Raw genomic sequence first — 25,762 nt, 5'->3', positions numbered from 1 at the left:
TAATCACAGCCATATAACAGAACTGTCTCTGTATACGTTCACCATGAAGTCTACAGGCTCATTGTTAAGCACAGCCATATAACAGAACTGTCTCTGTATACGTTCACCATAAAGTCTACAGGCTCACTGTTAAGCACAGCCATATAACAGAACTGTCTCTGTATACGTTCACCATGAAGTCTACAGGCTCACTGTTAAGCACAGCCATATAACAGAACTGTCTCTGTATACGTTCACCATGAAGTCTACAGGCTCATTGTTAAGCACAGCCATATAACAGAACTGTCTCTGTATACGTTCACCATGAAGTCTACAGGCTCACTGTTAAGCACAGCCATATAACAGAACTGTCTCTGTATACGTTCACCATGAAGTCTACAGGCTCACTGTTAAGCACAGCCATATAACAGAACTGTCTCTGTATACGTTCACCATGAAGTCTACAGGCTCATTGTTAAGCACAGCCATATAACAGAACTGTCTGTATACGTTCACCATGAAGTCTACAGGCTCATTGTTAAGCACAGCCATATAACAGAACTGTCTCTGTATACATTCACCATGAAGTCTACAGGCTCTTTGTTAAGTACAGCCATATAACAGAACTGTGTATACGTTCACCATGAAGTCTACAGGCTCATTGTTAAGCACAGCCATATAACAGAACTGTCTCTGTATACGTTCACCATGAAGTCTACAGGCTCATTGTTAAGCACAGCCATATAACAGAACTGTCTCTGTATACGTTCACCATGAAGTCTACAGGCTCACTGTTAAGCACAGCCATATAACAGAACTGTCTCTGTATACGTTCACCATGAAGTCTACAGGCTCACTGTTAAGCACAGCCATATAACAGAACTGTCTCTGTATACGTTCACCATGAAGTCTACAGGCTCATTGTTAAGCACAGCCATATAACAGAACTGTCTGTATACGTTCACCATGAAGTCTACAGGCTCATTGTTAAGCACAGCCATATAACAGAACTGTCTCTGTATACATTCACCATGAAGTCTACAGGCTCTTTGTTAAGTACAGCCATATAACAGAACTGTGTATACGTTCACCATGAAGTCTACAGGCTCATTGTTAAGCACAGCCATATAACAGAACTGTCTCTGTATACGTTCACCATGAAGTCTACAGGCTCATTGTTAAGCACAGCCATATAACAGAACTGTCTCTGTATACGTTCACCATGAAGTCTACAGGCTCACTGTTAAGCACAGCCATATAACAGAACTGTCTCTGTATACGTTCACCATGAAGTCTACAGGCTCACTGTTAAGCACAGCCATATAACAGAACTGTCTCTGTATACGTTCACCATGAAGTCTACAGGCTCTTTGTTAAGTACAGCCATATAACAGAACTGTGTATACGTTCACCATGAAGTCTACAGGCTCATTGTTAAGCACAGCCATATAACAGAACTGTCTCTGTATACGTTCACCATGAAGTCTACAGGCTCATTGTTAAGCACAGCCATATAACAGAACTGTCTCTGTATACGTTCACCATGAAGTCTACAGGCTCACTGTTAAGTACAGCCATATAACAGAACTGTCTCTGTATACGTTCACCATGAAGTCGACAGGCTCTTTGTTAAGCACAGCCATATAACAGAACTGTCTCTGTATACGTTCACCATGAAGTCTACAGGCTCACTGTTAAGCACAGCCATATAACAGAACTGTCTCTGTATACGTTCACCATGAAGTCTACAGGCTCACTGTTAAGCACAGCCATATAACAGAACTGTCTCTGTATACGTTCACCATGAAGTCTACAGGCTCTTTGTTAAGCACAGCCATATAACAGAACTGTCTCTGTATACGTTCACCATGAAGTCTACAGGCTCATTGTTAAGTACAGCCATATAACAGAACTGTCTCTGTATACGTTCACCATAAAGTCTACAGGCTCATTGTTAAGCACAGCCATATAACAGAACTGTCTGTATACGTTCACCATGAAGTCTACAGCCATATAACTTGCCCACATGTTTCCCGTGAATATTTCCCCCGTAGAACATCTTCCTCACACCAGTTTTCCAGCACAACACTTTCCCCATCCATTCAGTCTAACACACAATTAATGATGGTAATAATGTTGCATGTAAAAATGTTTATTACATTTTTTCATGCGTAAGGCCAGACCAATTTAAATTGTTGTATATGAGCACAATAAACCTTTTTTCAAATGTCGAAGGAGGGTATAAAAATAAAAATAAAATTTAAAAATTATGTAATTTGTGGGAAATGTGAACTGTCCCTGCAAGTCTGTACTGTTGAAGGCACATTTACATGATAGGAAAGCCTTGGAAAATGGGGGAAAATATCAAGATAGGCCAAAGTGAAAAGGTGAATTTTCCTTTTCTTTGAATTTTAGTCTTATATTTCATTTTTGTTTTTTTTGGTGCCAGCTTGGCCATGTCAAGCATAATATTCTCAGGCATGTATAGATATATGTGTACGTGAATGCATGCTGTGATGCTGCTTCATGATACATTGTACACTCTGATGCTGCTTCATGATACATTGTACACCCGGATGCTGCTTCAGGATACATTGTACACCCTGATGCTGCTTCATGATACATTGTACACCCTGATGCTGCTTCATGATACATTGTACACCCGGATGCTGCTTCATGATACATTGTACACTCTGATACTGCTTCATGATACACTGTACACCCGGATGCTGCTTCAGGATACATTGTACACCCTGATGCTGCTTCATGATACATTGTACACCCTGATGCTGCTTCATGATACATTGTACACCCTAAATAATGAACACATTTACAAGGAATATTGTACGGGGGGGGGGCTTGGGGGTAGTGTGATGAACATGGAACTCTTATTCACAGTAAAGCCTGTAATACTTGCTGTACATGATTACCTCCCTTACATTCCTCTTCCAACCACCATTTACAAACCCATGTACATTGGTATATATACATACTGTACACAACTAATCATGCGTGAACATTAAGATAAGAAACAGGAGCCATAATGTACAACACTGTTGTATATTACAACAATAAACTGGAACATGTTGCACTAAACTGCCACATGTTTTAATGCTCTTTACCCAGTTAAGACAGTCTCACAAGTTACATTTATGTGTAATTTAATAGTGCCTGTCTGAAGAATCAGGGAATTTGAAATTAATATAAATATACATTACATTTACGCAATACAGGCCATTCAAAATATACAGCCTCCAGCCAAGCATCTTGTTTTATACCATCTAGAAAATTATTAAACCACACATGCCCAAATATTCCTTTGGCGAGAAGATGAAAGTATGTGTCAAAAATCAGATCATTGTTTCTAAATGACACCCTTTTGATTGGAGAAGGATGGGCGTAGATGACATTGCATTTAGAATAGAATCAACAGGTGATGATTTAACATAATATGGGAGTTTCAAGTTCGAGCTCTTTTGTCATTTAAGGTAAAAACAGTTCTACTGTATTATGTTACTTGTGAAAAATGTTAGGCAAGCTTTGTTGACATAATTTACCGATCACTTATCTCACCATGTTCCAGATGCCCAAATGACCTCTATTCCTTAAGAAACCTTTCAAGTTCACAAATGTTCACCCCCTCAGTTTTCTCTATCATTCGTCTACCCTAAATAACTTTTTGTGAAACTTTTTTTTCCGATGCCCATGCTATAGTAAATGTGATCAATAATAGTTGCCTAACATTTCTGACAGGTCACATGATACAGCAGAACTTTTTTACCTTTAGCGATAAAAGAGCTTGAACTCAAAACTTATTCAATCACACATGCGGAAGCCCTGGTGAAAATCCACATAAAAACATATAGTTTACAAGAATATATGGAAATATATGTCACCCAATGGCTATGTTTTAAAGCTTTCAAAAACATGAGTATGTTACAGAAGATGACTAAAAAAAACTGGGTAGAAACGAATTCCTAATCAGAGCTCCTCAAAGAACGACACCCTCGATCTTGTGGTTCCTAGGCGAATCTGCAACCAAAATCAATAATACTGTACTTATATTTGGTATACTTTACACAAAAGTAGTGGAGCGGCAGTATAACAGTTTACAGATGTCATCACAGGTTCACCATTTTAACATATCTACTTTGTCATACTCGCCCATTCTGGTGGATGTTATGAGCACTTTTGAAACATTTTCACTCCAACAAAAACATGTTCACTTACACAATGTTTACACTGTTGAAACTTTCTCAAGGACATTACCCACTTTACACATATTCTTATGGAGAATAAGGAGAATCCAGCGTGCCCACTTACCCGTCTCAGTGTGGAGAACTTGGATTCTCCTTTCTCCACGTTCTCATCATGTACTCAGTGACAGTATGCACGCATTATGGGTATTCTTGTGGAGAATCCAGCATGCCAACTTACCCGTCTCAGTGTGGAGTATTTGGTTTCTCCTTTCTCCATGTGCTTATCATGTACTCAGTGACATTATACACACAATTACAGATATTATTATGGAGGATCCAGTGTGCCGACTTACCCGTCTCAGTGTGGAGTACTTAGATTCTCCTTTCTCCACGTTCTCATCATGAAGCCTGTCCATGTCTGTCTGTTTCTCCTCCACTTTCAGCACCTCTATCTCTGTCTTCAGCTCCTTCAGCTGCTCCTGCAGATGTTTACTCTTCTCCATATAGTCCACCCTGAAAACAATTGTTAAACAAAGAAATTTTATCTCCTATGCTCAGTATGTAGGACTTACTTTGCATTGTTTATTGTTATTTTCCTTTTGCATTTCTTAATGTTATGATCTGTTAAATGTGATGACAACACAGCATTTTGAGTAATTCTAGACAAGTGACGTCACATAAATTGCCATTAACATTATTGACGTCACTGCTCTGGTTTTGCTCTCTGTGCAGTACATCTATCACACTGACGTCATTGCTCTGGTTTTATTCTCTATGCTGTACATCTATCACACTGACGTCACTGCTCTGGTTTTACTCTCTGTGCTGTACGTCTATCACACTGACGTCACTGCTCTGGTTTTACTCTCTGTGCTGTAGGTCTATCACACTGACGTCACTGCTCTGGTTTTATTCTCTATGCTGTACGTCTATCACACTGACGTCACTGCTCTGGTTTTACTCTCTGTGCTGTACGTCTATCACACTGACATCACTGCTCTGGTTTTATTCTCTATGCTGTACGTCTATCACACTGACGTCACTGCTCTGGTTTTACTCTCTGTGCTGTACGTCTATCACACTGACGTCACTGCTCTGGTTTTACTCTCTGTGCTGTACATCTATCACACTGACGTCACTGCTCTGGTTTTATTCTCTATGCTGTACGTCTATCACACTGACGTCACTGCTCTGGTTTTACTCTCTGTGCTGTACGTCTATCACACTGACGTCACTGCTCTGGTTTTACTCTCTGTGCTGTACGCCTATCACACTGACGTCACTGCTCTGGTTTTACTCTCTATGCTGTACGTCTATCACACTGTCGTCGCTACTCTGGTTTTACTCTCTATGCTGTACGTCTATCACACTGTCGTCACTGCTCTGGTTTTGCTCTCTGTGCTGTACGTCTATCACATTGACGTCACTGCTCTGGTTTTACTCTCTATGCTGTACGTCTATCACACTGTCGTCCCTGCTCTGGTTTTACTCTCTGTGCTGTATGTCTATCACACTGTCGTCACTGCTCTGGTTTTTACTCTATGTGCCGTATGTCCATCACACTGTCGTCGCTACTCTGGTTTTACTCTCTGTGCTGTACGTCTATCACACTGTCGTCACTGCTCTGGTTTTACTCTATGTGTCGTATGTCCATCACACTGTCGTTGCTACTCTGGTTTTACTCTATGTGCCGTATGTCCATCACACTGTTGTCGCTGCTCTGGTTTTGCTCTCTGTGCTGTACATCTATCACACCGTCGTCACTGCTCTGGTTTTACTCTATGTGCCGTATGTCCATCACACTGTCGTCGCTACTCTGGTTTTACTCTCTGTGCTGTATGTCTTTCATTATATTATACAAAAAGACAAGGATCAAGCTAGTTTTCTGCACGCAAAATATCATCAATATTGGACAATACTTGAAGCAATTATAATAAAGAATCCAGAGGCCAATCAGAAAGAAGGAAATCGCTTACTGCACACCACCCATACACAGATTTGGCTGGTTTTAAATTTGATATGAGAAATGACAGATCCTGTTCGCCATTGGACAAAAAGTCATGATCAACTCAAGTGTAATAAAATCTGACTGCCATCAAAATATCAGTACCATGCTCAATTGATCAGTACCATGTTCAATACTAACCAATTAAATAAAAAAAAATCTCCTATCATCATCTGAAATGAAACCTGCCATATTAAGGAATAGTCAACTTTACTATGCCATAAAACTGTGACACCATCTTATAACAGCACATCATTCTGTGTACAACTCATTTGCCTGAAAACTTGCTACTGGACAACTTTATGGTCAAAACCCTCTGAGCCGGCCCTAACAAATTGTGCAAAATTTGTAAATGTTTAATGACAAGTCAAGGTCACAAAACATTACTTTTGAAGGTGAAACTTTTTTTCAGTAGTATTTCAAAACAAAACAAACATAAAAATTTAAATTTTGGAAAATTTGAAATACAGTACACAAATCCAGGTACATGATTGGTAGTTTACCCACCTCTCCTTCTCTATCTCCAAGGACAGCTGATTCATGTCTGGGCCAGTCATCAGCTCACAACTGACCTCGGTGTCATTCTGAGGCAGGTTGGGGTCAAGGTTGGGGTCAAGCTTGAGGTCGCTGAAGTCAGAGGTCAGGCCAGAGAAGGCATAGCCTGTCTGTAAACACAACATCAGGATGAGTTACAATCTTAGGTAACACTGACAACCTTAAGATTGTTTAAACTGATTTAGCATTTGTGGTGGTCAATAAAGTGAGAAAAATTGATGTTCAGATGGTGGATTCTGTAAGAGATTAGGGCCTTTTGAAGTTACTTGTGCAGTGCCCATTGAAATAAATTCATATCTGCCATTCCTCTGTAAAAGGACGGATTGGGATGATGACCAATCATTGCAGGATCATGATGACGACCAATTCTGGAGGGATAATCATGATGACCAATCATTGCAGGATTACTATCATGACCAATCTTGGAAGGATTACATTAGGATTATGGATTACAACCAATCATGAAAGGATTAGAATGATGGCCAATCATCAAAAGATTATCATTAGTTTCCCAGATATCAATATCAAGCTATTTCATTACACTTTGGGTTCCCACCCTAAAAAAAAATGAATGTTTTAACAGAATTTTGAAAGACCTAATATCCTATGTTTTCCAGCACTTTCAAGGACCTTTCAGTTTACGTACAAAACTTCAGGTGGGGATTTTGGTACTACATCTATCCGTCTTATTTCGAACATAAGAACTGAAAAATATTTACTATTGTAAAATTAAGGACTTGTACAAAAATGAGCTCTTTTTCATGAACTTGAAATAGTCTTGAAAACTTTTCATTAAAATTTAAGTCTGGGTACTTTCAAAAACTTCAAGGACAAGTGGGAACTATGTACGCTTTAAAGTCAAGCCTACCGAGGAGCCGTTCTGTGGGAGATCTGACTGAAAACCGAGTGGCGGTAGCGGACCGTCTCCATACACTCCTCCGTCCACGGCGTACGCGGGCAAACGCTGGGCCATTGTCGCTGCCAACAGCTTGTCCTTAGCCTCCTTCTCAGCCAGCTTCGCACGAATCAAGTCCTCCTTCAACTGTTCCTCGTCCTTTAACCTTCCAGGGAGATAATTAAGGGTGAATTTAATGGATTCACATTTCCTGCTCAAATTAATACTGTGTTTTATAATCATCTATTTGTTAAGGATGCTTATCTGGCTGTACATGTATTTAGACTAGGAATACAAAATTAAATTTATAAAGTTGCCCTGCCATGTGTGTGTATCTTAACCAAAAATACTAAATTCAAAAAATGACACATTTTGTGATGCCTGAAGTTTTTTCCCTAAAGCTACGACTTTTGTTGAAATATCTAAACTGCTGCAGACACTGCACTAGTAAACTTGATCCCAATTTCTGTCAAAGGTGAAAATAAAAGTAAGAAATCCCTCATTATAAAATCACTAGTGAGTAAAATTATCAATACAGACCATAAAGATCACTGCAGAATTCAAGCGTTTTATTGCACTGAATTCAGAAAAGAGGAAGTCTCTCAAAAATCTATAAAAAATCCCCAAAACATGTAAAAGTAAAGGTAGTTTTAAATATATTTTTCTGAAACTGTTAAATAGAGCTCATATCTGATGGTGTTGGAGATCATTTTTAACTTTCAGTGCAACAAGTCTTGACAACTTTTCTTAAAATGAGAATAAACTGCCATGAATCACTGTTGACATGGCCTTGAACAAAAGACGTGCCCCACAAAATAATCCTGGCCATTTACTTATAAATTTCTTTTTAAATTGTCTAATTTCATCTCCTCTTCAATTCCCTCCAATCTGGCTATCTAATATTATTTCTACACATTCAAGCTACATTGTACATCTTAATTCTGCCACTAAAGTTTTCCATGGCTTCTTTATAATACATACAAGCCATCTCTGACATTTTTTCTTCTTGAATGAATTACTGATTCCTGGTTTAAAAAATATCCCTTCACAATGTTGCAAATGTGACATTATGACACGACCAATCATTCAGTTACTAACAAACAGGTTAAACCATTTTAACATTCAAGCAGATTAACTAAAAACACAATAATATTTATTTATTTATTTATTTGATTGGTGTTTTATGCCGTACTCAAGAATCGTTCACTTGCACGACGGCGGCCAGCATTATGGTGGGAGGAAACCGGGAAGAGCCCGGGGAAACCCACGACCATCCGCTTCCCACGTATGGCCGGAGAGGAAGCCAGCATGAGCTGGTGAGAGACTCCTGGGTCATAACGCTGCGCTAGCACGCTAAACGACTGAGCTACGGAGGCCCTAAAAACACAATAATAAGAATGTTGATGAAACACTTTTTAACAATGATATGTCTCCATACAGTTGTGTTGGTTAGTGAGCACGTCAAATTACTGAAGGCACACCTACATGACAATGCAAATTTTAATTGTTTTTAAACTGTATTTCAAAGTGATTCAGATGGTGTTTATGTCGTTGCTCCTTTCACTCAAACAGTACTGAATGATTGGTAAGGGAATTTTCTTTATCAAAAATAGAAATACAGCTAAAAATGATCTGTTAATGTTCAAATTACAAAAAAATTTGTTTTTGGCAAAGATAATCAATGTACATACAGAAAACATTCCAGGTTTTCGACTGGCTAGCATACTCGTGTAAATAGCTCTCTGATCATTCATTGGTCAATTCCCACATAACATATCCCATCAAACACAAACCACACCCTCAACCAAAGCCTGAAGATGGCCATATAAACAGTGTGATGTTGAGGCATGCACCCTCAACCAAAGCCTGAAGATGGCCATATAAACAGTGTGATGTTGAGGCATGCACCATCAACCAAAGCCTGAAGATGGCCATATAAACAGTGTGATGTTGAGGCATGCACCAGCCACACCTGGTCCAGCTGATGTTGACCAGCCACACCTGGTCAAGCTGATGTTGGTGCACGAGGCAAGCACCAGCCACACCTGGTACAGCTGATGTTGAGGTATGCACCAGCCACACCTGGCCCAGCTGATGTTGAGGCATGCACCAGCCACACCTGGTCCAGCTGATGTTGAGGCATGGACCAGCCACACCTGGTCCAGCTGATGAGTCATGCACCAGCCACACCTGGTCCAGCTGATGAGTCATGCACCAGCCACACCTGGCCCAGCTGATGTTGAGGCATGGACCAGCCACACCTGGCCCAGCTGATGTTGAGGCATGGACCAGCCACACCTGGTCCAGCTGATGTTGAGGCATGGACCAGCCACACCTGGTCCAGCTGATGAGTCATGCACCAGCCACACCTGGTCCAGCTGATGAGTCATGCACCAGCCACACCTGGTCCAGCTGATGATGAGGCATGCACCAGCCACACCTGGTCTAGCTGACAAGGCAAGCACCAGCCACACCTGGTACGGCTGATGTTGAGGCATGCACCAGCCACACCTGGTCCAGCTGATGATGAGGCATGAACCAGCCACACCTGGTCCAGCTGACGAGTCATGCACCAGCCACACCTGGTCCAGCTGATGATGAGGCATGCACCAGCCACACCTGGTCCAGCTGATGAGGCAAGCACCAGCCACACCTGGTCCAGCTGATGATGAGGCACGAACCAGCCACACCTGGTCCAGGTGTCAATGTTCCTATCAAGATCATGCATGTACATTGTACTAATAAGTTATTTTTCACCCCCAAGAAACCACTATTAAGAGTCACGAACCAAGGACATGTATTTCAATTACACCTATTTGTTTCATTTGGCAAGCCGATTCATGTTTTGCCTATGCCATGGTAGCCAGTTTTATGGTTGGAGGACATGACTGATGTCTGGACTGTTTACGAGCAAACGTTTCCACAAACATGTACATTTGGAGGAAAGCCTGCACCCTCTATCAAACTTCATGTCAGACTACAGAGGAGTGCCATCTACCAATAATTTACTTCCACGGCAACAGCGGATGTCTGGGGAATGTGACTGTTATAATATACCGTACATGTACGGGCAAACAAACTGGAAACTTTGTGTGAATTACGCAGTACAAAATGGTAACCCAGCTGACCAGCTGACCGAACCATGCCATAATAATAAAAGTGTACGTGTATTGTGGAGTGAAGGATTCAAACCATGTTAACAGTCGATTCATGAGGTTCAATCACATCTTTTTTGTTTCAACAGTTAATTTAATACCCATAGTCGACTTTAACAAACAAATTACCATACTGACCTTACGCTTCTGTAATGTTTGTAACACACAATACACTTCTGCCTTAAACACATCCCTACTGTTAAACACATTCACATAATATAAACACGTGTTACATGCGTTTAGTCAAAAAACAATACATCTCCAATGGCCCACATTTTCCCAGAATACTTACGGCAAATCGCTGTCGAACAAAAACAAAGGGGAAGTAGAGTAAGAGAGATGACAGCATGCGCGGGTCACAAAAGCACACCGGGATGGAGCGAGGGAAAAGCATTGGCGCTAACAATAGATGGGTTTTGGGGGAAAGAGGGGGCGCAGCAAACAACAGCAGTGAGGTCCGAAGACCCCAGAAAATAAAACATTAATGAGAAAGAATCTGTAACGGTGCACTACAAGCTGTCTAAATCCATGCGCTTTGTTGAAAAAGTAAATCAAAATGTTTATTTTAACTTTTAAAAAAAAGGTCAAACAAACTGATAATATTAAACATCAACAACACACCTTTTTGTGATGAGGAAAAATTGTCAATATTTATCATAAGAAGGAAGAATACATTTTCACCTGTACATAATTTACTGATACTGTCGCCTTGGTATTGTTTGAATGTTTGTTTCTTCCTAAAAATCAGCAACTGAAAGTCCCACACATTGAGCTTTATCATGTACAATACAATACAAACTAGTTTTCATTTTTCAAGACTTTTCTGTGCAGATTCAGTGTGGGAGTGATTTCTACACACCCCAACAAAGCAAACAATTTCACCTGTATCAGTGTTACCATTTTTTCACTTACAGATAAGTTCAGAATGAAACTCCTTATGACCTGCTATCAAACAGCATACCAATTTATTTACGTCGGTGTTGAAACTCATGCCCAAAAAGATTTCATGACTGTGGTGAGGTTTACAGATTACAGCACATAAATGTAACGGCTGACGTGAAGTTACATGTACATGTACTGCAGATATGTGTCTCTAACTCTGCCCAAGAAGATTTCATGACTGGTGAGGTTTACAGATTACAGCACATAAACGTAACGGCTGACGTGAAGTTACATACACATGTACTGCAGATATGTGTCTCTAACTCTGCCAAAGAAGATTTCATGACTGGTAAGGTTTACAGATTACAGCATATAAATGTAACGGCTGACCTGAAGTTACATACACATGTACTGCAGATATGTGTCTCTAAATCTGCCCAAGAAGATTTCATGACTGGTGAGGTTTACAGATTACAGCACATAAACGTAACAGCTGACGTGAAGTTACATGTACATGTACTGCAGATATGTGTCTCTAACTCTGCCCAAGAAGATTTCATGACTGGTAAGGTTTACAGATTACAGCATATAAATGTAACGGCTGACGTGAAGTTACATACACATGTACTGCAGATATGTGTCTCTAACTCTGCCCAAGAAGATTTCATGACTGGTGAGGTTTACAGATTACAGCACATAAACGTAACGGCTGACGTGAAGTTACATGTACATGTACTGCAGATATGTGTCTCTAACTCTGCCCAAAAAGATTTCATGACTGGTAAGGTTTACAGATTACAGCATATAAATGTAACGGCTGACGTGAAGTTACATGTACATGTACTGCAGATATGTGTCTCTAACTCCGCCCAAGAAGATTTCATGACTAGTGAGGTTTACAGATTACAGCACATAAACGTAACGGCTGACGTGAAGTTACATATACATGTACTGCAGATATGTGTCTCTAACTCTGCCCAAGAAGATTTCATGACTGGTAAGGTTTACAGATTACAGCATATAAATGTAACGGCTGACGTGAAGTTACATACACATGTACTGCAGATATGTGTCTCTAACTCTGCCCAAGAAGATTTCATGACTGTGGTGAGGTTTACAGATTACAGCATATAAATGTAACGGCTGACGTGAAGTTACATGTACATGTACTGCAGATATGTGTCTCTAACTCTGCCCAAGAAGATTTCATGACTGGTAAGGTTTACAGATTACAGCATATAAATGTAACGGCTGACGTGAAGTTACATACACATGTACTGCAGATATGTGTCTCTAACTCTGCCCAAGAAGATTTCATGACTGGTAAGGTTTACAGATTACAGCATATAAATGTAACGGCTGACGTGAAGTTACATACACATGTACTGCAGATATGTGTCTCTAAATCTGCCCAAGAAGATTTCATGACTGGTGAGGTTTACAGATTACAGCACATAAACGTAACGGCTGACGTGAAGTTACATGTACATGTACTGCAGATATGTGTCTCTAACTCTGCCCAAGAAGATTTCATGACTGGTAAGGTTTACAGATTACAGCATATAAATGTAACGGCTGACATGAAGTTACATACACATGTACTGCAGATATGTGTCTCTAACTCTGCCCAAGAAGATTTCATGACTGGTAAGGTTTACAGATTACAGCATATAAATGTAACGGCTGACATGAAGTTACATACACATGTACTGCAGATATGTGTCTCTAACTCCGCCCAAGAAGATTTCATGACTGTGGTGAGGTTTACAGATTACAGCACATAAATGTAACAGCTGACGTGAAGTTACATGTACATGTACTGCAGATATGTGTCTCTAACTCTGCCCAAGAAGATTTCATGACTGGTAAGGTTTACAGATTACAGCATATAAATGTAACAGCTGACGTGAAGTTACATACACATGTACTGCAGATATGTGTCTCTAACTCTGTCCAAGAAGATTTCATGACTGTGGTGAGGTTTACAGATTACAGCATATAAATGTAACGGCTGACGTGAAGTTACATACACATGTACTGCAGATATGTGTCTCTAACTCTGCCCAAAAAGATTTCATGACTGGTAAGGTTTACAGATTACAGCATATAAATGTAACGGCTGACGTGAAGTTACATGTACATGTACTGCAGATATGTGTCTCTAACTCTGCCCAAGAAGATTTCATGACTGGTAAGGTTTACAGATTACAGCACATAAATGTAACGGCTGACGTGAAGTTACATATACATGTACTGCAGATATGTGTCTCTAACTCTGCCCAAGAAGATTTCATGACTGGTAAGGTTTACAGATTACAGCATATAAATGTAACGGCTGACATGAAGTTACATACACATGTACTGCAGATATGTGTCTCTAACTCTGCCCAAGGAGATTTCATGACTGTGGTGAGGTTTACAGATTACAGCACATAAACGTAACGGCTGACGTGAAGTTACATATACATGTACTGCAGATATGTGTCTCTAACTCTGCCCAAGAAGATTTCATGACTGTGGTGAGGTTTACAGATTACAGCACATAAACGTAACCGCTGACCTGAAGTTACATACACATGTACTGCAGATATGTGTCTCTAAATCTACATCTACGTGTACATCTACATAATAGCGAGCCACTATCAAATGTCACACCCAGCTAAGAAGCACAATGGAAAAGGCAAGCCAGCTAAACTAAAGCACTGAATTTGAACCAAACTGTAGTATGTGATTACAACAAAGCTTCTAGTTCTACCAGGGTGATTTTTATTATACTTCTGGTGTCTTTTAATGGTGGAGTTGAAACCTTACCTCCTCTCGGCTTCTTGTCGCAGTTGCATGGCGATCATTTCGGCTTCTCTTGCTCGGAACTCCATTTGCCTATACTCTTCTTCTGTCTGTGTGAAAACAGATTTTCAATATTTCACAAGCAGCAGTGTTTGTTTCACTGATAGTAGCTTTAATAAAGACTGCTCAACTTTATTTCATTCATGGTGTTGATCATATTTGGTAGGAGGTTGGATGCATGGGGTAAAACTGGGTCAGTAACAAACTTTGTCTTTGTGATAATTACCTCAAGGACGGCATCAGTTTATTTCAATCATGAAAAGTTTATTGCTAAAAACCGTGTTTTGCTTTTTAGAGGCAGAAAAGTCTGTTGACAAATATTAATTTGAAGTATTCTAACTTAGGAAAAGGGACAAGAAATCAGTCTCAACAGCATGTCTAGAATAGATATATACTAATACCTACCTTCATGGAAGTGAGACGCATGCGTTTGATTTCTGCCTCAGTTTCAGAATCCTTCTGTCGCAATAACAATGCCTCTTCCTCAGCTATCCTCGCTTTCTCTGCCAACAGCTCTGCACTTTCCTCTGACCGCGCCTACAAGGTTACCATGGTAACAGTAACAGCCAGCATTTTTGTAATTTGTAATGTCTTTTCTAGATTTATAGTCAGTGACTGTTTCCATGAAGCCATTTGACACTTGTGTCAGAATTTGAAATATGGAATTCTGGGATAAATTATCTCAGTAGTTTGCTTTTAAGATGTGGATAAATTGAGGGGGAAAGAGTACCCTCCATTGATTCCAGCTCCCACATCATGCACCCATGCCAGGTACAATAGCCATGTACTTCACCCTGGAGCACCATCATTGCCAAGAAATACATCAACTAGAAATGACTACATGTAACTACACTGACAATTCATGAATATGAGTAGCCTCCCTTGATTCCAGCTCCCACATCATGCACCCATGCCAGGTACAATGACCATGTACTTCACCCTGGAGCACCATCATTGCCAAGAAATACATCAACTAGAAATGACTACATGTAACTACACTGACAATTCATGAATCTGAGTAGCCTCCCTTGATTCCAGCTCTCACATCATGCACCCACGCCAGGTACAATGACCATGTACTTCACCCTGGAGCACCATCATTGCCAAGAGATACATCAACTAGAAATGACTACATGTAACGACACTGACAATTCATGAATATGAGTAGCCTCCCTTGATTCCAGCTCTCACATCATGTGCCTATGGCAGGTACAATGACCAGGTTCTTTCATCTTGAAGCTCCATCACTGCCAAGAAATACATCAACTAGAAATGACTACATGTAACTACACTGACAATTCATGAATATGAGTAGCCTCCCTTGATACCATCCCACCACGCACACAAACATATTGTACAAAAATGTCAGTGCCCACGTACCAGCGCCTCATTAGCACTCCTGACTTCATCCTGCAGCGCCATCATGCGCCTCTCCATATCCTCCTTCTCTCTCAGCGCCTCTTCCCTCATCTGCTTCTCCTTGGCCAGCCTTGACCGGTCCAACTGTAAACATCCACACACAGGTATGACAAATAATAGACTGTTATCAAATGATCTAAAATTCCAACCCCATAAAGAGATCAATAAACTCAATTGTGGTTTTACATTTTATTGTACTTTCAGACAAAATTGTATTTTTTCCCTTATATTTTGATTAAGCCTTTAGATGAGCCAACTGCATTCCTTTCCATAAGTCATGTCTCACAGAATACTACTTAAAATAACTTTATTTTACATCTGATGTCAGTAAGGCTTAACACACGTATGATCGTAGGAAGTTACACATCTGATGTCAGTAAGGCTTAACACACGTATGATCGTAGGAAGTTACACATCTGATGTCAGTAAGGCTTAACACACGTATGATCGTAGGAAGTTACACATCTGATGTCAGTAAGGCTTAACACACGTATGATCGTAGGAAGTTACACATCTGATGTCAGTAAGGCTTAACACACGTATGATCGTAGAAAGTTACACATCTGACGTCAGTAAGGCTTAACATACATATGATCGTAGGAAGTTACACATCCGATGTCAGTAAGGCTTAACACACGTATGATCGTGGGAACTCACCTGTCGTCGCGCCTTGTCGTCTCTCGCCTGAGCCTTCATCTGCTGAATCTCCATCGTGTCCGGTTTCCGCCGTCTCATAAATAACTCGTGATTCCCGACACATAACTCTAATATCTGAAACACATCCAGTTTACCCTTGGTACATGTGTGATTCCCGACACATAACTCTAATATCTGAAACACATCCAGTTTACCCTTGGTACATGTGTGATTCCCAACACATAACTCTAATATCTGAAACACATCCAGTTTACCCATGGTACATGTGTGATTCCCAACACATAACTCTAATATCTGAAACACATCCAGTTTACACTTGGTACATGTGTGATTCCCAACACATAACTCTAATATCTGAAACACATCCAGTTTACCCATGGTACATGTGTGATTCCCGACACATAACTCTAATATCTGAAACACATCCAGTTTACCCATGGTACATGTGTGATTCCCAACACATAACTCTGATGTCTGAAACACATCCAGTTTACCCTTGGTACATGTGTGATTCCCGACAGGTAACTCTAATATCTGAAACACATCCAGTTTACCCTTGGTACATGTGTGATTCCCAACACGTAACTCTAATATCTGAAACACATCCAGTTTACCCTTGGTACATGTGTGATTCCCGACACATAACTCTAATATCTGAAACACATCCAGTTTACCCTTGGTACATGTCTGATTCCCGACACATAACTCCAATATCTGAAACACATCCAGTTTACACTTGGTACATGTGTGATTCCCGACACATAACTCTAATATCTGAAACACATCTAGTTTACACTTGGTACACATTTCTATTTATTTATCTGAAAGGAACTTAATTTGAAACTCAAACATTTTTCACTTTTATGATCTTGGCTTAGTTTATAAAGGAAAGAAATCGCAGTTCTGGAGTCTCCTTGGCCAAGGTGATTAGCATGTCAGCACTGTGCAATGACCTAGGAGCCTTCCCTCAATGTGGTTGCTGTGAGTTTAAAGGTCTGCCAGCAGGGTGCGGATGGTTGTGGGTTTTCCCGGGCTCTGCACACTTCATTGAAACATCAATGAAATACATAAATAAATCAATAACTGCAGTGCCCAGGCTAAACCACTGACCACCTGACAAACCTAAAGGGGTAGTCAAAGCAGCAAGAGATGGATTTGAGCCGGGGACCACATCGGTCAGGAGCCAATTGGTAATGACAAGAATGATGTCTTTTCCAAATAAGCTATCCACAGCATTTATAGTAGCACTATTCCACATCAATCTGGCTTATATTAACGTACATGGTATGTACTGTAGTGCAGCCAAAATTTACCACATTTTGCTGGATTCTGATTGATTCATCCACCTTATAGGACCACTCGAGAAGTTTCTGTGAAGTCTTCTTCTCCGAAAAACATAACTCCTGGCTTCAAAACTATCATTTTTATGGTCTGTGTGCTTCTGAAGGGGCATTTTTCCCAAGCAAAACTTTAGGTGAAATCCAGTAATGTATGGATCTTCACTATTTCACCATACAGGCAAGAACTGAAAGAGTTGGGCAGCAATTTATCAATATCTGCATGAATATGTTCTCAATGCAAGGGGCAAATTACTATGTGTTACCATGTAAGGTACCATATGTTACCATGTAAGGTACCATGTTAACTCTGTTGACAACCACGGTAGATTAAATCTAACCACATAAGCTACGGATACATGTGTCTAGCTGGCTGATGGGTTACCTCCCCTGCACTACAATTACAGGTACTATGCAAAACATTTGTATATTTAAACGCATGTATGTATATATATATATATATATATATATATATATATATATATATGGACACTTAGAAGCCTACTGGTCATGCATGAATTATGCAAATTATTTGTCATCAGCATACAACATGCAAATTTTCCTGTGTTTAAAGTCCATGTTGAATTTGTCAATTTGAACATCTCAGCCAGACGTGCAGGTGGTTGCGAGTTTCTCGCAGTATCTGTCCAGTTTCCTCCCACCATAATGCTGGACACCGTCTTATAAGTGAAATATTCTTGAGTACGGTGTGTAACATCAATCAAATAAATAAATAAATAAATAAATAAATCTGACCCAGCTTGAAAACATGGTTATTCCTTGTGTTTTCATTCATGATTTTTACCTTTTTTAATAATACTTCAAGGCTGCCAATCCCAAGTCATTTATTTCTCCAAATCATAGAAAATGGAATGTTTTTTGTTTACATGGTCAGTGCATCGTGTCCAAAAGGTGAAACTTATATATAAAAAAAATAATATATAAAATAAAAAATGCTTTCTGCTCTTCCAAGGGAAATTAACTTTATGGCTTTTAAACTGTTTAATTATATGTATCCAGTTGATCAGATTTAGTGTGTTCTTTTCTTTACCTGGATGGTTCAAAATACTTAATCCTATGTACCTCGGCGTTTTTTTTATTTACCTGGATGGTTCAAAATACTCATTCCTACATAACCTAGGGTTTTCTTTTATTTACCTTGATCTCTAAAAATACTCATTCCTACATAACCTAGGGTTTTCTTTTATTTACCTGGATGGTTCAAAATACTCATTCCTACATAACCTAGGGTTTTCTTTATTTACCTGGATGGTTCAAAATACTCATTCCTACATAACCTAGGGTTTTCTTTATTTACCTGGATGGTTCAAAATACTCATTCCTACATAACCTAGGGTTTTCTTTTATTTACTTGGATGGTTCAAAATACTCATTCCTACATAACCTAGGGTTTTCTTTATTTACCTGGATGGTTCAAAATACTCATTCCTACATAACCTAGGGTTTTCTTTTATTTACCTGGATGGTTCAAAATACTCATTCCCACATAACCTAGGGTTTTCTTTTATTTACCTGGATGGTTCAAAATACTCATTCCTACATAACCTAGGGTTTTCTTTTATTTACCTGGATGGTTCAAAATACTCATTCCTACATAACCTAGGGTTTTCTTTTATTTACCTGGATGGTTCAAAATACTCATTCCTACATAACCTAGGTTTATTACATAGTTTATCTGCATATTGAATATTTGTTCCATAAGGCAAGTTGTTGAACTTATTTACATTTAATAGGGTAGATGTATGTGTGAGTAAGGATAAAGAAATAAGGCACAGCCTGGGGAGAACCACTCAAACTCCTGCAGTAAATGCACATTCAAAACAAAGTTTTAGAAGCAAATCTGAAGGTTCTGATCCCAAACTTCAAAGTTCTCGCTGTAACAGTGCATAAAAAATAAACTGAAAGTTATGAACTGGTTCTTTTCCATCTACTCAAACCACCAGTATGTATGAGTCAATTCTGGTGTAGTATTGCAATTGTAACACAAAAAGTTGTAATTGTGTAACTATTTCTAATTCTATCATTTACTTTTGCAATCAAGTGTAAACTCAAATGTAGGGCTTATGACTGATCACAGCTACAAACTCTTTGTGCAAGCAGGCCCAGGATGCTAAGCCAGGCAGACCAACACGTACATGTAGCTTTAGACATGCAATCTCATTACAGACTTAATCACAAAACATGACCAATCTTAAATTTACAAATTACCATGTGCAGCCAGGACAAACATGAAAATGTACACACACTGTAGCCCTGTACTACACACTATTCTTTAGTCTGTAACATAATGTGCAAATTAAATGCTTTGCCTGAGGGGGGTGGAGTGGGGTGGGGGGGAGAAGAGGCGCTTCCCAGGTGTTCTGTACACTACCTGTTTGAAACTCCTGTCAAGGTGAAACGTGCTGTCCATGACAAAGGCTCAGTACGTATCTCGACAAGCAGTTTTCTTTAACCTACATGTTTAAAACAACCCATAGATGGTATTCTTTAATAATGCCCTTTACTCTAATAAGTCAAAAGTTGTTTCGGGTTTGGTTTTTTTAATGACAATACCTGTACATGTGTAATTAATGTACAAAGGCACATGTAATTGTAGCAAGAATGTTAAAGCTCCTTTTTTCATATGGTTAGTCCATCTAATGAACAATACTTTTCCCCAAAAACTGAGAGAGAAATGTAATTCTTTGTTTTCTGCACTACTAATATCTGTCCTAAAAATTAGGAGAATTAGGATATACAAGCCATTTAAAACATATAGATTCTGTTCTTTTATAATGCCCTTTACTCTAAGAAAGATTTGTTTTCGTTTTTTTAATTACATGTGTAATGTACTAAAGCAAATTTATTCATTTATCTGATTGAAGTTTAAAGCTGTACTCAAAGATATTTCATTTACACGACCTTGGCCAACATTATGGTGAGAGGAAACTGGACACAGCCATCTGCAGGTTGCAGCCAGACTTTCCTATGTACAACCAGAAAGGAAGCCACCATGAGCTGGACTTCAACTCACAGTGACCGCATTGTTGTGAGACTTCTGGGTCATTGCGTCATGCTGGCATCAGCATACAAAGAATACATTGCACACTTACATGCATATTCATTGATGCCTTTTACCTCATTTAAATATTCTTAAGGAGAGGTCAAGGGTTAATGTCACAGGGTCATCTCCACATGTTTTAGCTATTTTAACTGCTTTAATCTGGTTTTGTGTACCTGTTTTATGACACACTGTAGGGGAGATTTTGGCTCACGCATGGGAGTACCACCATGCTATAATAAGGGTTTCTTTACTACTTGTCCTGATCCTTCTCGCAAACTGGTCAATGTCTTTCATATTTCACATACATGCCCTATTTCCTCTAAGTTTAGTGACAAGTCTGGTCTGCTTTTTTTAACCAAAACACATGTCATTATGCCAGGAAAAAAGTTTCTCCTCTCTCACATGGTTAGTTCATCTAATGAACAACATATACACATCTTTTATTTCTGTGAAATAACTGAGAGACAAAGGTACTTGTCTACTTTCAGTACTACTAATATCTGTCCTCAAAAATTCGTGGTGTCTTTTCTGTTTGAACACAAGGCTGAAATGTAGGCATATAACTGTGTGTAAAAGATCAATCTGTGTAAACGATCAGGTTGATCTACATGCCATCACTGCACATACGTGTAATGTTCCAGCACCTCAGTGTAGATGAGCAGACTGATCTACATGCCATCACTGCACATACGTGTAATGCTCCAGCACCTCTGTGTAAATGAGCAGACTGATCTACATGCCATCACTGCACATACGTGTAATGCTCCAGCACCTCTGTGTAAATGAGCAGACTGATCTACATGCCATCACTGCACATACGTGTAATGGTCCAGCACCTCTGTGTAGATGAGCAGACTGATCTACATGCCATCACTGCACATACGTGTAATGCTCCAGCACCTCTGTGTAAATGAGCAGACTGATCTACATGTCATCACTCCACATACGCGTATTGCTCCAGCAACTCTGTGTGAATGAGCAGACTGATCTACATGCCATCACTACAAATACGTGTAATGCTCCAGCAACTCTGTGTGAATGAGCAGACCGATCTACATGCCATCACTGCACATACGTGTAATGCTCCAGCACCTCTGTGTAAATGAGCAGACTGATCTACATGCCATCACTACAAATACGTGTAATGCTCCAGCACCTCGGTGTAGATGAGCAGACTGATCTACATGCCATCACTGCACATAAGTGTAATGCTCCAGCACCTCTGCGTAGATGAGCAGACTGATCTACATGCCATCACTGCACATACGTGTAATGTTCCAGCACCTCTGCGTAGATGAGCAGACTGATCTACATGCCATCACTGCACATACGTGTAATGTTCCAGCACCTCTGCGTAGATGAGCAGACTGATCTACATGCCATCACTGCACATACGTGTAATGCTCCAGCACCTCTGCGTAGATGAGCAGACTGATCTACATGCCATCACTGCACATACGTGTAATGTTCCAGCACCTCTGCGTAGATGAGCAGACTGATCTACATGCCATCACTGCACATACACGTAATGCTCCAGCACCTCGGTGTAGATGAGCAGACTGATCTACATGCCATCACTGCACATACGTGTAATGCTCCAGCACCTCTGCGTAAATGAGCAGACTGACCTACATGCCATCACTGCACATACGTTTAATGCTCCAGCACCTCTGTGTAAATGAGCAGACTGATCTACATGCCATCACTACACATACGTGTAATGCTCCAGCGCCTCAGTGTAGAAGAGCAGACTGATCTACATGCCATCACTGCACATACGTGTAATGCTCCAGCACCTCTGTGTGGATGAGCAGACTGATCTACATGCCATCACTGCACATACGTGCAGACTGATCTACATGCCATCACTGCACATACGTGTAATGCTCCAGCACCTCTGTGTGGATGAGCAGACTGATCTACATGCCATCACTGCACATACATGTAATGCTCCAGCACCTCTGTGTAAATGAGCAGACTGATCTACATGCCATCACTGCAAATACGTGTAATGCTCCAGCACCTGTGTGTAGATGAGCAGACCGATCTACATGCCATCACTCCACACACATGTAATGCTTCAGCACCTCTGTGTAAATGAGCAGACTGATCTACATGCCATCACTACACATACGTGTAATGCTCCAGCACCTCAGTGTAGATGAGCAGACTGATCTACATGCCATCACCGCACATACGTGTAATGCTCCAGCACCTCTGCACCATACAACTTTCCATATACATATAGATGTATGAATATGCGTACCACAAGGGGTTACTCTCACCTGTCATCTAATTAACAAACAGTCGCCCTCCAAAAAAAGGGTCATTTACTTTAGAGGCTAATAACCAGGCAGGTTTGACAATCAAAGCAGCACAGTGTAACACAATGGCTCCTTTATTCCACAGGCCACAAATATATAGTGTGGCCTCAGCCCAAATAGCTTGCATGCCTTTCCAGGCAAAGAATAAAATGTCAATGGGAACAGTTGAATAATTCGACCTTTGTCATATAAGAAAGAAGAAAAGAGGAAAATTTCTGATTTTCTACTTTCTTAATCTTTTTCTCTTGTCAAAATTGCCTGCCTAATAATTATTTTGGCCAATTTATCAAGAAAAAAAATTTGTGGAAAAATTATACAAATTCAGAAAGGTTCAATGCAGGTTTCACTGCTTATACGTCCACAAGGGAACACAAAACACCCTTAATTTTCTGCTATTTTTTTTTTTAACTGTAACCTGTTTTGTTGAAGCCATGTACTATATTTTTCAAAAATGGATGAAACTTTTCCAAAACACTTGATCTGTAACTTGTGAAGTAAAGACACGTAGCGACTACCATGTTTCAGTTCAATACAATGATCTGTGTGGCACAGGTAAATCCAGAAAAACTGTCAAAATTCAAAAGCAGATCAAAAATGGCCATAATTTTGTTGAAAATGAATGAAATGACAAAAAAAAAAAAAAAATAACACCTTGATCTGTAAGTCACAGTGGTAGATATATGTACCAAGTTTAAATTTTATACGCTGCCATCAATATTTAAAACAATGTCCAGAAAACTTTCAAAAACAAAATGCCTTAGTTCTGTCCAAATTTGATGCGTATCTTGTTTAGGTGAAGCCACGTGTCAAGTTTTCAACTGTTTGCAAAAAAGGATTATAACCTTTTGTGAGAGGGCAGAAGGGGAGTAAAACTGTAGTAAATGAAAACCTCTCCCACCCCTAGACCAGACGACTAATAAATACCTCCCCCACCCCATAGACCAGAGGACTAATAAATACCTCCCCACGCCTAGGCCAGACCACTAATACATACCTTCCCCACCCCTAGACCAGACTAATAAATACCTCCCCCACCCCATAGACCAGATGACTAATAAATACCTCCTCCACCCCTAGACCAGATCACTAATAAATATCTCCCCTAACCCTAGACCAGACGGCTAAGAAATACCTCCCCCACCCCTAGACCAGATCACGAATAAATACCTCCCCCACCCCATAGCCCAGTCAACTAATAAATACCTCCCCAACTCCTGGACCAGATGACTAATAAATACCTCCCCTACCCCTAGACCAGACCACTAATAAATACCTCCCCCTCCCCTAGACCAGACAACAAATAAATACCTCCCCCACCCCATAGACCAGATCACTAATAAATATCTCCCCCACCCCTAGACCAGACTAATAAATACCTCCCCCACTCCTGGACCAGATGACTAATAAATACCTCCCCTACCCCTAGACCAGACCACTAATAAATACCTCCTCCACCCCTAGACCAGATCACTAATAAATACCGCCCCCACCCCAAAGCCCAGAAGACTAATAAATACCTCCCCCACTCCTCGACCAGATGACTAATAAATACCTCCCCTACCCCTAGACCAGACCACTAATAAATACCTCCCCCACCCCTAGACCAGATCACTAATAAATACCTCCCCCTCCCCTAGACCAGACGACTAATAAATACCTCCCCTACCCCTAGACCAGATCACTAATAAATACCTCCCCCTCCCCTAGACCAGACGACTAATAAATACCTCCCCCACCTCATCGACCAGACGACTAATAAATACTGTAATTCACCTTTTCTCAAACAACATATTTTGCTTGATTCTAAGGGATTCTTTCTCCGTTCAGGGTCACTTTTGATTTTTGAATGAAGTTTGATTAATTTCTTATCACAAAAACTTAAGTGATGGCTTCAAAAGTCTCAGTTTAAGGCCTTAATGTGCTTTTAAAAGAGTGTAGTTACACACCAAACGTTAGGTGAAACTCCATAACCTCTACACACCCATATGTATGTATATATGCATATATATATCCTGCTTGCCCTAAAACTGCCCGGAGACTTGATTAAATAATACACTCCAGTTACAACAAGTATTATCATCTGTATTTACAAGGTGCATATAATTAATACTCTTCCTAAGAAATCAGGTTTTTAAATTGTTTATGTAAGGTCTGGATCAACATATAACGTACATGTAACTCCAATTTCCCCTCAATTATGTAAAATGAGACAATTTTTAATTTCAGTCTCATTCTTCAAACCAATAAATGTCCACATGTAGTTCCCCTTTTTAACGTTAACATCACTTAGGCTAACCATTACTTCCACTATGATGTACTGCATCTACAGTGCTGCCTCACTAAAATGCCATGCTGAAGACATACGGTGGCGCAGGAGCAAAAAACAGCGCTTGGCCTATCCCTTATTTATTTATTTATCTGACTGGTGTTTTACGCCGTACTCA

The 25,762-nt window shown here is 40.0% G+C and overlaps 1 protein-coding gene across 1 annotated transcript in view; it reads right to left on the bottom strand.

Annotated features, from left to right (window-relative positions):
• Nucleotides 1-1,846: 1,846 nt before the first annotated feature.
• Nucleotides 1,847-25,762, bottom strand: part of LOC135476087 (merlin-like) — a 65,213-nt gene continuing 41,297 nt past the window's right edge. The window contains exons 8-15 of the mRNA XM_064755987.1: nucleotides 16,594-16,707; nucleotides 15,898-16,020; nucleotides 14,923-15,054; nucleotides 14,482-14,567; nucleotides 7,607-7,799; nucleotides 6,691-6,848; nucleotides 4,532-4,691; nucleotides 1,847-4,011 (exon numbers count right to left, since the gene is read on the bottom strand). Coding sequence (XP_064612057.1) covers nucleotides 3,961-4,011; nucleotides 4,532-4,691; nucleotides 6,691-6,848; nucleotides 7,607-7,799; nucleotides 14,482-14,567; nucleotides 14,923-15,054; nucleotides 15,898-16,020; nucleotides 16,594-16,707 — 1,017 coding nt within the window. The 3' untranslated portion in view covers nucleotides 1,847-3,960. The remainder of the gene's footprint in view (nucleotides 4,012-4,531; nucleotides 4,692-6,690; nucleotides 6,849-7,606; nucleotides 7,800-14,481; nucleotides 14,568-14,922; nucleotides 15,055-15,897; nucleotides 16,021-16,593; nucleotides 16,708-25,762) is intronic.

The sequence above is a fragment of the Liolophura sinensis genome, chromosome 10, assembly GCF_032854445.1.
Source record: "Liolophura sinensis isolate JHLJ2023 chromosome 10, CUHK_Ljap_v2, whole genome shotgun sequence".
Lineage (NCBI taxonomy): Eukaryota > Metazoa > Mollusca > Polyplacophora > Chitonida > Chitonidae > Liolophura > Liolophura sinensis.
This window is presented reverse-complemented; position numbering and strand designations above follow the sequence as displayed.